This window comes from Prenolepis imparis, unplaced genomic scaffold, assembly GCF_030444845.1.
Source record: "Prenolepis imparis isolate NDT839.2.m4 unplaced genomic scaffold, iyPreImpa1.0 SCAF_15, whole genome shotgun sequence".
NCBI classification, from domain to species: domain Eukaryota; kingdom Metazoa; phylum Arthropoda; class Insecta; order Hymenoptera; family Formicidae; genus Prenolepis; species Prenolepis imparis.
The window spans coordinates 8,177,551-8,193,150 of record NW_028141173.1 but is presented as its reverse complement, the minus strand read 5'-3'; the positions used below and the strand labels follow the sequence as shown (position 1 = coordinate 8,193,150).

The 15,600-nt window shown below is 39.0% G+C and overlaps 1 protein-coding gene across 1 annotated transcript; it reads right to left on the bottom strand.

Annotated features, from left to right (window-relative positions):
• Positions 1 to 1,209: 1,209 nt before the first annotated feature.
• Positions 1,210 to 15,245, bottom strand: LOC145946267 (uncharacterized). Its single transcript, XM_083055802.1, has 4 exons — positions 14,818 to 15,245; positions 14,653 to 14,698; positions 3,712 to 3,936; positions 1,210 to 1,302 (listed from the first exon to the last, which is right to left on the bottom strand). The coding sequence occupies exons 1-4, from the start codon at positions 15,216 to 15,218 to the stop codon at positions 1,210 to 1,212; spliced, it is 765 nt and encodes a 254-aa protein (XP_082911928.1). The 5' UTR covers positions 15,219 to 15,245.
• Positions 15,246 to 15,600: the final 355 nt, after the last annotated feature.

Below are 15,600 nucleotides of genomic sequence, written 5' to 3'. Positions count from 1 at the left end.
AGTGTGAGAAATTAACTATCGGGCCAATTAAACTGCGCGCCTCGGGGCCTACAGCGCAATGGAACGGCGTCGATGGCTCGAGTGGAGGGGAGCGAGCGTGTGCGACACGCATCGGACAGACGAGATATAGATATACTTACGACACGCAGATACGCGCGCGAAGCGAGTTTTGTCCATACGAGATAAAGAATAAAAGTCTATTTTTACGAACGAGAATTCAGTGGCTGTTACTTTTAGTATTTCTACGAACTTTCTTACACGAGCGTATAATAGTCCGAATATTTCAACTCGGAAGAAATGTCACTCTCGACGGAAAGAGAAAAATTCTCATCCGAATCACTGATAAGTGTTCGAACATTGTGCTTAAACCACAATATTTATGATCCAATTTTCAAAATCGGCGAATATTATCGCAAAGTATACTTTTGTTTCCCCCATAAAATATCAATTGCGATAAAACTATAATTGATATATATATATTTTTCAGTTCCAGCACATTACAACTCCAATGGCAAATAAAATTATTAATGTAATTTTACGGAACAACAATTGCAGGTCTAAATTTGACGACGAACATAACCCAATGTTCCATTGGTGGAAATCTGAGGAAACAATTACCTTTTGGCAACATGTACATTTTTTATTAATGGGTAAAGAAAAAGTTGGTAGCGACGACCTCTTCTTTCACGACGGCATTGATGCTCAATATATGATTTACATTCTGCCGGTAATTACAAAAGTGTCCGAATCCGTGAAAGAATCATTTTCACGTTACTTGAACAAGTATGAGAGGATATTTTCTTGCGCACAATTACGAGTTCACGATTACGTTTATATAAATGGTCGTTTAATATGGAGAGCGGCAAAAGTTTTACGACCGCATGACGCGCGCGCGACAACTCTGAACGTGCACGATTCATTATTGGATATGCTTTTTCACATCGGCGACTCGTACTATCACATTGGCTATTTGAAGAACCCATTAGCTGCGTATCTATGGTGTCAAAGCAGAACATCTGTTTCCTATCGTCTCGCGATTGAACGAATCCGAGATCTAACGACGAACGAGTGCAATAATTATAATACGTGTGCTATCGTACTCGAGACGCGATTACTGTTTCGCGCCTTCGTTAACTCAATAATACGTCAAAATGGTGCTTCCAAAGAGTTTAAAGAATTAACTACGTCGAAATTCGAGCACAGATGGTATTACATCTCTGCCGACGAATTATTGCGCGACGTATTGATATCCATGGACAACGCAATGTCGATATTATTGAATGAAACATCGAATTCGGATATCTGGCAAATTCGTGGGAAAATTGAGCTAGAAGAATTTAAGCACTGTGCCGAAACCTGTTCGCGAATAATTTCACGAGTACTTTATCATGCGATTATAAAAAACGACATTTCTACCGAAATGTTGAAAATTATCGAATTTTATTTCGTCAGATATATACGAGGGTGGAAGTTTGCGGTGGCGATGCCTTTTAGCTTTTTCGTTTCCGCAATGTGCTTGGAGCGTGAAATTGCATATCTTTTGCACCAAATAGCGATAGAAGATTATCGTCACAACGTTTTACATACAAACGAGAATTTTCTTCACAAGTACATAATGATAGGTTGAAACTTCGCAATATCGATGTACTACCGTGGCCACGAAAGTCCAACGTTTACCGCATTCCACTGATACTTGAATCGAAATGCATGAGTGAAAGAATTATTTTTAATATGACACCCAGTAACACATTTGAGACGGCAAGACGATTAAACATCACGTTTACAACCAACGAGTTCGACGAAAATTTATTATCTGCCGAAATTAGTAGTGACGAGGAAAGAGGATTAATACCTTCAACGCCAGTATTTGCCGAATTAGTTCGCGTAAATCAAATTTATATAGAAAAACGATGGTGTCGCGTAAAAGCGGCCATAGAATCATTTAATCGCTATATAAAAACTCGCGAAGATAAAATATCTAATACGTTGGACGAAACGCGTCAGGCGTTGCTGGATAAAGCCAAAGAGACAATTTTCCCAGATAAGGTTTCAATCGAGTCTGCAGAACTCGAACGTAATATTAAGTTTTTAATTGCTAAAATGTTCGATATCGATATAAGTAAATGCAACGTTTTACACAATATATTCTCTCGACGCGAAATTTTCACGATAAATTCAAACGTTATAATGTACGATGCGTGGCGTATTCACGGTTATCAGCCGGAATTTCACAACAAATATATTCTAGCTGATTTTTTTAAATCATGCGAAACTTTGTATACATATTAAATTTTACGATCAATGTGTAACAATAAATATTTAAATAATAGAAATTATGAGAGTAGTAATACTATGAGAGTTCTAACCCAGGGGCAATGAGGGGGGGTGAGGGGCGAGGGGAACCCAGGGCGCGGGGAATGACGTCACGCGGGGAGGGGGAGGCGTCCGCGGGGAGGGGGAAGCGTCCGCGATTTTGGTACCGGGTCCGCGAGGGGTCCGCGGGGAGGGGGAGGCGTCCGCGGGGAGGGGGAAGCGTCCGCGATTTTGGTACCGGGTCCGCGAGGGGTCCGCGGGGAGGGGGAGGCGTCCGCGAGGTTAGGGTCCGCGAGGGGTCCGCGGGGAGGGGGAGGCGTCCGCGAGGGTAGGGTCCGCGAGGGGTCCGCGGGGAGGGGGAGGCGTCCGCGAGGTTAGGGTCCGCGAGGGGTCCGCGGGGAGGGGGAGGCGTCCGCGAGGTTAGGGTCCGCGAGGGGTCCGCGGGGAGAGAGGAATCCGTGAAAGACCGCATGAAGCTTTATGGGTGAGGAGTCTGCGGGGAGAGAGGAACGCGAAGGAGAGCGCGAGGCGCACGCGAGAGAGATGACGCAAGAGCGAGAGAGATAGCGCGAGATGACGAGAGGTAGCGAGATGATGCGAAGGAGAGCGCGAGAGCTGATGCAGCGAAGGAGAGCACGAGAGGCGGACGCGAGAGAGACTTTTTTTTTTAATAATATTTATAGTAATTTTTAATTAATAATAAGATTTTAATAGGAGGAAGGGGAGAGGACTTATTCTAAAATAAATACATTTATTTAATATTTAAAATAATTTTTATTTTTAAAATGAGTATGTGTGTGCAATTATACAATTTTGTGTGTGTGAATTTAAAATTTAAAATATAATAATATAATATAAAAATATAATAATATAATATGAATATATAAGAAAAAATACAAATAATAAGATAAACAATATAAAATGTAAAATATAAAATGTAAAATATAATACAATAATTATAATATATAAAAATATAAAATATATAAAGCAGCGCGATGGTGGCTGCGAGGTGGTGTCGGCGGTGGCTGTGAGGCGAGGTGGATGCGGTTTCTACATAACAAAAAAAAAAAGTTTTTTTTATTAATTTAATAATTTTTAAATTTTAGAGTAAATTAACATGAATAAAAACTGATACTTACAATGCATACACACCGGACACATGTTGCATAACATTATTTGGTGCAACGGACCACCACAATCGCAACACCATTTTTTTAACATTACACCGTACATATTTGTTAAATGTTCACGTACTGCGTGAATAGATGTAAACAATTCCGCTATTCTTACGAAACAATGTGTACACAGTTTGAGATCATGTCCAGGGGTATAATAATAATATATAGCACACATCTTTATAGTTTCATTCACTGTTAAAATTTCTGATGTGCTTAATACTTGCTGGGATGTTTCAGCGAAGTCTTCACTACATTCACTATTATAGTCTGAATCTATGAAGGGTTCTACATCTGACCCTTCATCTAATCCTTCTATATCACTATTATCAGATTCTTCCGCAATATCTATCATCTCCACCTCATTGTCAATGTTGTCGATTATAATTACATCTTCATCATCACTATCAATCATAATAACTTCTCTCTCCATTTTGTCACTTCTAATCTTTACACCTCAAATATCATAAACTTTATGATGAACATCGCGAAGACAGATCCGTTCTCGGTAGAAACAGTAGGGGGTGTATGACATAATAGCTTGAACGCTTACTCGGCACATAAGATAAGAAAACAGATGGTCCGAGACAAAGATTCCATGATGAGAATAAGCATATGAATAATATTTAAAATTGAAACCACCTTCGAACGTCAATAGAACCATGTTCGAACCACCTTCGAACCACTTTCGAACCATGTTCAAACATCGATCGAACGTCAATCAACCACGTTCGTACCTCGATCAACCACGTTCAAACATCGATCGAACGTCAATCAACCACGTTCGTACCTCGATCAACCACGTTCAAACATCGATCGAACGTCAATCAACCACTTTCGAACCACGTTCGTACCTCGATCAACCACGTTCGAACATCAATCGAACGTCAATCAACCACTTTCGAACCACGTTCGTACCTCGATCAACCACGTTCGAACATCGATTGAACGTTAATCAACCACGTTCGAACATCGATCGAACCACCTTCGAACCTCGATCAACCACGTTCGAACATCGATTGAACGTTAATCAACCACGTTCGAACATCGATCGAACCACCTTCGAACCTCGATCAACCACGTTCGAACATCGATCGAACGTCAATCAACCACTTTCGAACCTCAATCGACTATATTTAAAAAAATTATAACATAAGAATGCTGTCACATGATGAAATTAATACGAGCACGTGTGGACATATAATACTTGTATGCGTATGAGGAAAATGAGCGAACAAAGATAATATTATTTCAATATTAATTTATTCAAAAAAAGGGTGTGGCGAATCATTGTGATGATTTGACCACCAATTAAATATTTTAAATACATTTTCTAAAGCACAATTTTTTACATGTTTATCGCAACGTAGGCTATAGGTAGTATCTAAGTTGTTTAATGCAGGAATATCTTCATAGTTTGCATCCAAGGTCTCAATAATGAAACCGTTTCTCGCATCATCCATTATATTGGTCAACCATTCTCGCTTTTCATGGCCTTTTACGTACACAAGAGAGGATGTCTCTTCTTCTTCTTGTATCATACCAGCGATAGCTGTTGTAATCAAACGCTGAGCCATGCAGTATGGAACGCTTCCATCTTCCCATTGCAATCCATGATGATTTCGAGTCAACCATGAAGCTTGACGCCTCTCCGATTTTATGAGCACACCCCATGGTACGGGGCATGCGAAAAAATAATGTGAAACAACGAATCCTCTTCTCAGAATCGCCGCTTCCTTCACGATAAATCGTTTATTGAGAATAAATCCTTGCAGATCCACAAACTTCGGTACAACCATTTTGTTGCAAGAATGTTGGACGACTGATGCAGATTGTTAAAAATCTCAATCATTTATATTACATCGGAGGAGGGGATAATTGCTGATTATGTAATTTTACGAACTACGTTGGACAAAGGACAATATTCGACAACACGATCATGCAAGATGAGACAATATGCTGTAGTATTTGCCGGTACATCTTCCTTACATTCAAACTCTATTCTCACGTCCACGGTAGAATTTTTGACAGAATCATTTTGTCGCGAACAATCAATAACTGCGAGAGGACCGCAATGTAGAAATTTCGCGATAGTTAGTACATTCTCAATATCACACCCGTAATAAGATTTGCGAAAACGAGAGTACATATCAAACAAGAGTGCGAATCTATTTTTTTCAAAATCTAAATTTAAATCATCATAGGGATAAGATTCAGAGTTTAGATACAGCTTTACGTTGGCTAATTTACAATGATCGAATACAGTAACATCTTTTGTCATAATATTTTTTCTACCAGTCTGCAGTGCAAAGATCACATATCGCGGCTTTTCCAGCTGAGAAGCAGTTTTCACAGTCCATGAATGCTTGGTTGTACTATGTAGCAGAGGAAATTCGTATAGATCCCAAGCGCGAAAACTCATGTTTAAGAATTGCCCGCTTTCCAATGCTCGTAGCAAGGACAGTTTATTAACCTCATTCAATAGTACATGAGGCATACGCCATTGTATCTTGAATAATTCAATAGCAGCTTCAGCAGGTCCATACAAACAATTGTTGTCGTTGCGCGAACGTATCAAAATTAATTCATGGCGAGCATTAATCACAACACGTTTATAATCTTCGCAAAATCCCAATAGCATGTTGAGCGGCACGCAAAAGTTGAACATACAAATTTCATTACATGACCCATTATGTGTCATATCCCATCCAGCATTCTTCAAGATTTTACTTCTCTCGGTTGTTAAAGAAACATAATTTTTCATCGTTGAAGTTATTCCAACGTTTCTGTTGCGATCAATCTCCACACCATTGAGTTCATATCGAATTTCATCAAACATGAACGCAACACAATTATTTGTTAATATCATCGTTTCATTTGCATCTATTTTAGATGTTATCAACTTTCCCTCGACATACAAAAAGCTTTCGCACGGCAACGTGTACAAATCCTGGTGGTGTATAGGTATCCGTATCTCGTCGCTATGTCCAAGCGATGTGTTAGCATATGGATTGTATGTATGTGTCTCAACCTTGACGATACGATCATCAAAGACTGGTTCACCACCAATATTCAAAATATCAAACATCTTTTCGTACGATGAATCCCAATGATTTTAAAAATTCGCGATTCAATGCGCTGAGTTTCTTTTTAGTGTAACGAGATCTCTGATTATTGTCGCTCACTGCCGCAGTTGCTCTCGCAAAAGTATTGTCCCTCGTAATGTCCCTCGTAAAATTATTATCTCTCACGTGCTCCGTATCATTTAGCACGAGCATCACACGCTAATTTTGTCGACGCCGTACGTGCAATCTTACAGTAACTTCCTCTCCTCGAAAATCCAACAATCGTCCTTCTTGATCAACAATGCGTATCGTTAGATCAGTAATGCTCCGTACGACGATCGGGAGATAAATGATCTGTGCAGGCGTTTCCGATATCTTATATCCTGGCGGCACGCTCGGTGAAAATTCATGTATCGTGTGTACGCGCTTGTCATTACTGTACGCACCAGTGGTGACGCTACATTCTATACGGATAATATTCACGCTAATAATATTTATAGGTAAATCCGAATCATACCATTTGTGAGGTTGCAATATACGATTCGATGAGAATCCCAACAACGATCCTATATTGTGTGGTTTATTAAAGTTTATTCTATAGATGCATTTGATTTCGCTCTTTAGAGTATTATGATTGGCGCGAAGCGCTATTGCATCTTCATTCTGCTCTTTATTGGAAGGATATTGTGAAATTGCACGTCTCAGATACTCATCTATAGCATGTATTTCGTATGATCCTTCGGGTATTGTAATTTCCTTGTCATCGTTATCAAAGTAAAATTTATTATTCTTAGAATTTACATTCGGAATCGTATGATAAGTTTCAAAATCTGTTAAACCGAGCTCATAATCACCATTCGATAAATCTATAGCTGGAAAGTAGCTTACAGCGAGAACGCTACTTTTGCCAGTCAACGTTAGTGTTAGCGACATGTTGTCAAACTGAATCGTGATGATGGATTGACAGGTTTTATATCAACCGTTTGAAGAAATCGTAAACACAATTGTCCACAATTATTCTGATTATAATTTTGATAGGATGTGTGATTGTATTCTATTTTCGTAACATTTAAATATTGCACCAACTCTTTGGGTGGTCGTAGATTACCAAAACTATCGAAATATATTGATCGATTTCCCCTCTTTACATATGCTACCCAATGGGTACCGGAACCATCAACGTCATCCAAATTTACAATACCGCTCTCATTTTGTCGCACACCGTTTATTGGTAAATTATTGCGCATGAAAACACCTCTAAAGAATGGTATACGCATACGTCTTGCCAGTTGTTCTAATTGTACATTAGTTGTTACACCCACAGGCATTTTTAGCGTTTTTTTTTTTGACGTTTTTTTTTTTTCTTAGTTGAGAATCCCTGTCCACGCTTGTATGGAGCGAGATAAACTCCACGACCTTCCATAGCGCGATTATGACGTTGCATTTCTTCAAGCTGACGTTGCGCAGCCTTGCTATCATTCACAGCCTTTGCGACTCCCGCTGCTCCACCGGCCAACGAACCGAGAACACCCAACAATGGTAAAATTGGCAAGATACCACCACGCTTCGCCACAGACAGTATTCGTTTCTTCTTCTTTTTCAAAGATTTTTTCGTCTTCATCCCCATACCGAATTTTGTCTTTGCTTTCATAGCTGCCCAAACAGTCGTAGCGGCTGCTCTTTCACCAAGAGTCGAATCTCTCGCAGTAATACGTTTTCGCGCTTTCGCAGCGAGTATATTATCAGCAACGTGTCGTTCTCTGAGGGCGTTGCTTTAAGAATATGCAATGTCGTGCTCGCGACACGCGGCATCCAATGGATTAATACCTCGATCACCTCTAGCCAATCGCTTTTCCAAATGAGTCCCCGGACCGCAAAACTGATAGCCGGGGATATGCAATTCGATCGGAAGTGCGTTTATCGCGCGATTAAAGAGACCACTACCTATTTTCGTTGACATTCGCTGCAATCCTTTATCATCGGCGCTGGACCGTCGATGTGCGTTTGCTGCCACGGTCGATTGTAATGTTTGAAACATCGACGACAGGTCTGAATCTCTGGATCCGCCTTTATGTGTTCCGGAAGCTTGTCCCACACGTAGTGGATGTGATTTTCATATCGCAATAAAAATGCTTTTGGTACAAATTGCAGCTGTTCGGCGCTTAAACCGTGAATATCGGAAGCACTTGTTAGCAGAACAAACATTTTTTCAATACTGAGTGATTCATGGTTCCGCACAGCTATAAATAGGCTCTCCATGACTCATTCATTCATTCGAGAGAAAACATGCGGTTCGTTCAGCAATCGACGATAATCAAAGTTACAAATTTCGACGATAAAACACGGTTGATGTCGGATAAAGAAATACGCAGACATGGAAACATACTACCGAATACTATACGCGGAATCATTTGCGGTCCTTCGAATTGTGGTAAAACTAACGCGTTGATTAGTTTGATTGAAAGCCCGCACGGCGTTTGCTTCGAGAACGTGTACGTATACTCGAAATCGCTTCAACAACCGAAATATCGATATTTGGAAAATTTGCTATCACCGATAGAAGAAATTGGTTATTTTACATTCTCTAATAATAGTGATGTCATTCCACCGAGTGATGCGCTTCCGAATTCCATTTTTATCTTTGATGACGTGGCATGTGACAAGCAAGATACGATAAGAGAGTACTTTGCAATGGGGCGACACTCGAGCGTCGACTGTTTCTATCTTTGTCAAACGTATGCCAAGATACCCAAGCATCTTGTACGTGACAATGCAAACTTATTAATTTTATTTAAACAAGATGGGACAAACTTGAAACATGTGTACAACGATCACGTAAATACAGATATGTCATACAATAATTTTCGCACATTTTGTCAGAAATGTTGGCAACATAAATATGGATTTGCAGCGATTGACAAGGACAGTCCGCTGACTAATGGACGATACAGAAAAGGATTTAATGAATTTGCAATACCACAAAGCACTTAGTCGCTTTCGATGCATTGATTGAGCAACGTCTAAATTGTAACATTATGAATAACGATCGTGAAAAGATTGTGTTAGAGATTGCGAAAACGAGCGATTCAATCCGTAAAAAATATCGTTTCTTGAAAACTGGTAAAATGGAGGAGGACGATGCATTGGAGAGGCATTTTAAACCAATCTCTGAACCTCTGAAACAGCTTGTTGAAAATACAGTTGGTGTTGAGTCTGGTGAAGAAAAGATTGAACCATTGAGTATGCTCGGAGAGAAAAAAGAGCTTAAAACAAAGCGATCAAATATATCATTGAGCGGTATAACTTCTACTCCAAAGCGAATCAAAAGCAGGCGAATGCAACAATTATTGGATGCAACTACTTCTACTCCGATACTAGATGTACAGCCAAGGCAATTATTGCATGATAAGACATCTATCGAGGAAATTTTCGAGACTTCACCTCAATCGCTTGTGACATCAATTCAACATTCATTACAAACATCCGATGGTCAAAATTCATTGCGAAATCACCTTGGTCCACTTGCTCAAAAATATGTGGCAGCTATATTGAGTCAAGATAAAAATTCCAAGATGGATTACGTATACGGTGTTAAATTTATCGACAAAGGAATGACGCTCGGTAATAAAAATTTCGATGTGGATAAAAATGATAATATAATTATCGATGGGTCAAAATACGTTGGAACAGCAGGTCTTTACGAGTTGGTTTTCAAGAGAATTCCCGACGATGAAATATATACTGCAAATGACTTGCAAAACTATAAAAGTATATTAATAAGAACAAATGCTCACAGACGAAATGGTAATGTGAATCAGCCTGTATTAGGTAACAAGGGATACAAATATAAATATATAATCGCACCATTATTCTCTGATAAAAAATCTGGAAAAGGTATACCACATGCTATGATCTTAAACAATAATAAGATTGATTACGTGCATTGGAATGATCCCAACGAGTTGGTAGATCGTTTGCGATTGCTCGAAGCTTCACGTCAAGCCGGCAACAACGCCCACAGCAATGAAATATTATCGATTATCGAGGAACTTTACGAAGCTCGTATTATTATAAAATAAGTTATACATCCACGATACGAGTCAGTCTGTCAATATTAGTGGTATCGAAATGTCGATTAATAAATTTGGATTATCACTTGGAACGTCGAATAATAATTCATATTATCAATGGGATGGATTACTAAGAAATTACGTGCGCGATAATACTCTGTGTCTAACAGCCTCCGGCTATGACGCAAGGTCGCGCAAGATACGGCGTGTAGCGCAACCAGAAGATGATAATGATGCAGCCAACAAACGATATGTCGAAGCGAGTGTCAAGCTTTTGAGAGATCAACAGAAAGAAATTGAGAAAAAAATAATCAGGCTTGAAAGGAATATGCAGGCGTTATTATTAACGCTGGATAAAATGGCTGTAACGCAGACTACATCAAAAGATACATAAAGAACTGTACGTGAAAATTATATCACATTATTATAAATATGCCTCGTTCAAACATCTCTGAAAAGCAGCTACTCGTGGAGGAATTGCACGCTCCAGCGAGAAGAAATTTTCCGCGTAGACGTGTCATAGTACATGGATACGACGACCTGTGGCAAGCTGACGTGGTCGAGATGCGTCCTTATGCAAGAGTCAACAAAGGATACAATTACATACTCACCGTCATCGATGTGTTGAGCAAGTATGCATGGGCCCTGCCGCTCAAGAATAAGAGCGGACGCGAAACAGCTGACGCTATCGCTGAGATAATTCGAGATAGCAAGAGATGTCCGAGAAACATGCAAACCGATAGAGGAAAAGAATTTTACAATGCAAATGTGCAGAAACTCGTAAAAAAACACAACATCAATCATTACTCGACGTATTCTGTTATGAAAGCCTCAGTAGTGGAACGATTTAATCGTACTTTAAAGAACAATATGTGGAAAATGTTTACACTTAATGGTAATTACAAGTGGATCGACGCGCTATCCCGACTCGTTGCAGAGTACAATGCGCGAAAACATCGCACTATCGGTATGAAACCTATCGATGTTACTCCGGAGATTGCCGAAAAACTTTTAAATACGGTATACAGTAACATAAAAATTGCTGCTCCAGCAAGATTCAAAGTAGGCTGTCAGGTACGCGTGAGTAAATTCAAGACCGTCTTCGAAAAAGGTTTTACACCAAATTGGACTACTGAAATATTTAAAATTATCAAAGTGCAGAAAACTAATCCTGCGACATATATACTTGAAGATTTGCGCGGAAATTCCGTCGCCGGAGGATTCTACGAGTATGAGCTACATCATGTTGCAAATCCCGATGTATATCTCGTGGAAAAGGTTTTGCGGAAAAAAGGCGATGATGTTTATGTGAAATGGTTGGGACTGGATAAATCTCACAACTCATGGATTCATAAAAATAATTTATTATAAACATTTATTTAAAATATTTGTACACTATTTATTTTACAATATATTTATCTAATAATTTTATAAATACAAATATACATATAATATACATATTTATATAAAATATACATATACAAAATATACAAAATATACATATTTTACAACAAATATTATTTACAAAGGTATTTTATAATGTCCCCATGGTAATGTATCAGTGGTTTCAGGTATGATATACCGCTTGTCATCGTGAGGACTTAGAGCAATTTTCGTCTCGCGAATGGTGTATACTTCATGCAATTTCGATCTTATACATGACTGACTACGAGCCATTTCAATCTCTTCATTCAAATACCGCGTGTAATCATCAAACGTTATCGTTCTCGCGACAACGTTACTCTTGACACCTTTTACTTTTTTGGTATCTTTCTTACCATCCACTCGTAATGCATACATTTTTGCTCTAAGCCCTACAAATTCGGTCATTATCGTACCGTTATTTTCATCTTTCATTAAACCTGGCACTTTTTTATTCACGAGCGGTATACCATACACATTGTCAGCAGCGTAATCGCTCGTATCAAATTTGCTTACGTCGCGCTTTATATTCTTATACACATCTTCACATTCGATGTGGTATATTAGGCTGTCTGTGTCTGTGTACATTACCCTGCATCTGTCGCGATATAGCGGTGACATGTACTCGTGATGAAATTCGTATAAACATGTTTTGGAGATGTCGAGTATGCACATGCCAACATAGATTGGTTTGTAAAATTTTACTTCGAGTTTACGTAATTCTACAGCGATTAGATTTTCTGAAAAGATGCTTCTACTGTGGAAATTTGGTTTCGCAATCATTGCCTCTGCACCGTATCTTCCTTCCCAATGTGTAATAAGTTTTACATCAACCCGATTACGCACATTTTCCATCGTTTTGCCGAATACTGCGTTATTCATCAATTTATATAAATTTTTTTCAAAATCATTTTTCGCGTGTGTTCTAAATTGCGTATTAAGTTCGATATAATTTCGAAGCCATGGAGATTGCGCGAATTGTAATATGCGATGTATTTTTGCAACGCGAAGGCCGTGACGCGTACATTGCTGCAGGTTGCGGTAGTGTATCACATATCGCTTCTTGTTGTATAGCGTTGCGAGAAGCTTATCTTCCCGCTTGCCTGGTGGTTTGTCGCGTGTCGGGCAAAACGGTAGGTCAGTGTGCGCATCGTGAAGACATTGTGGATATTCTAAATCTACTTCAAGGATGTAACCTGTATGCGAATCGAGCGCGATAGATGATAAATTGAAACTAGACATGTCATCGACCCATTGAAAATCAGCATAAGGCAATGGTTGACACATTGCCCATCCATACAAATTATTTACATCGAAATACATTAGATATGAAGATGGTTTCAATGGATCGTACGACTGCATATACTTGTTATTAGCGTGTGCATATCTGTTTGAACATTGACTCAGACCACCGCGTATACCCCGTTCTATAAACATTACCATGTCGATATCGGTAAGCAATTCAAACGTAATATTTGTATGTTTTAGCATCGCATCCCACGTATACCCGGGGAGAGTATAATAATACGCAGGGTCGAGCCCATAACTCTCGATGCAAGTGTCGCGGAAATTTTCAAAAATGTCGGCTAATAACAAGACATCAGTTTTTAAATATAAGTCGCTATATTCGCCCAGCGTTCGAATGGAGAACCGCTCCCATACGTTTTCAGCGTGCGCGTAATCGTTCTCGGATACAGTGTCGCCGGTCAAAGAACTGTAAAATGATTCGCGCGGCGGTAAACACGTATCTTGCAACTTGTCGACACAGTCAATGTATTCATATGGAAAGACACCTTTCCGTGTTAATAATTCGAAATTTTCGGTGGATAAATTTTGAAATTTCAATTGTAAATTTTTGAGTTTATCTTTACTTAGAAATGATGCCAATTTATCGAGACTAGTATTGAGAAATTTATATGAATCGATAAAACGTAATTTAATATTTCTGGATTTGTCTTCGGCAATTTGAACATTTTTTGTAAATGATATATATTTTTCTTTAGTTATTGGAAGTAATTCGATTCCTCCTTCGAACGCTGTAGCTATTTCCTTAATTATGAAATGTGAGTCGTAACCGGATAAATTATGAAATACTATTGGAATGCAAAAAGAGTTTTTATAATTTAAGTTGCAATTTGAGTGTGCTGGACCTCGGTACCGCCCGGTCAGATGGCAATGATCGCGTACGCGTGTATCGTCATCTTGCGTGAATGGTTTCTCACATATATGACAATGTGTCGCGCTATGAAATTTTTCCCACTCGTCTGATGTTAAATTTACCATGGGGACGTTAGTTGCTAAAATATTCTTTACGCGTATCGCTAAATTTTGTAGTTGTTCGGAAAACCACGAAACGCAATCTACACTACGACGAAAATAATACTCGGATAATGAATCGTTATATGAGCAATGTACATAATATGCTATACTAAATACTTGGTGATGTTGAAAGTTTTTTTCTTCTTCCGTCTTTGCTAGCACACATTCGAGATCTGCGTATACGATAAAAGGAAGTCGCTCTTTGCGATTAAAGTTGTTGAACGCGAGCCACTTGTCCTTATCGCTCGGTAACCGGATAGCGCAGTCATTCATCTTTCCGCAGTCTACCATATGTGACTGCAACTTGTCTTCCGAATGGAAGTAGTGTAAGCATCTGTAAAACAAATAATTAGTTTTTTTTTTCCACATATATAATTTATATATATATATATATATATATATATTACATTTTTATATATTTTATATATTGCGTTTTTAATTAAATATACGTACCGATCGCAGATATATTTTTGACCATTATGTTTGCCCAATTGCGAGCTCACGAGACGGGAGAGATTCTTGATCCATGTGAAATGTCCAATGTTGTTGCTGTCTTCCACGTACAGCAAGTTGACGTGTCTGTCTTTCTTCTGCTCACTGAGACGTATCGAGACAATATTCTTTTCTTCGATGCTGTACACATTTATCGAAATGTTGTTTGATAGTTCAAACTTTTTGATTTGATTCACAGTCACTGGAAACTCAATGTCTTGGAGATTCAGCACTGTCGAATAATGGGGATATGAAGATTCTCGTTCCACTTTTCTATCGGCGGGGTACAGAGCAGCGACCACCGCCCACGCGAAACATGCATTGTCTTTTGATTGCACATTAACCACTGCTCTTTTCATCATTATTTCTCGCGGTAATTTAACATGGCATCCCGCACGCATTGGATTATACTTGTTTATATTTACAGTTAAATTGTTTATTCGCGATAATGCCCAACCACTATCGCGTTCTTGAAACTCTTCTAGCGATGCTAGTGTGGGATCGATAACGCGGCGTTTGTACCAATCATGTAAATCGGAGGTGCGAAAGATTTCAAAGTTTTTCATATTGATACTTTTATTAGCACGCTTATCACCCGACACGAACTCGCCATTAAATATAGTGTTCACTTTCACACTAGTGTGTTTTTGCAACACTTTTTGCACGTGTCTGATCACAATGTCTTTGGCCTCCTCTAGAAATTGACGAGGTTCAATGTGATTATAGTTTATTACCGCACCAGTC

Coding starts and splice junctions, on each gene's coding strand:
- LOC145946267 (XM_083055802.1), bottom strand. CDS start 15,218: ATGATGAAAAGAGCAGTGGTTAATGTGCAATCAAAAGACAATGCATGT. Junction 14,699..14,817: donor CAAAAATATATCTGCGATCG/GTACGTATATTT, acceptor TTTGTTTTACAG/ATGCTTACACTACTTCCATT. Junction 3,937..14,652: donor ACAAGTTGCAGTCACATATG/GTAGACTGCGGA, acceptor TGAGGTGTAAAG/ATTAGAAGTGACAAAATGGA.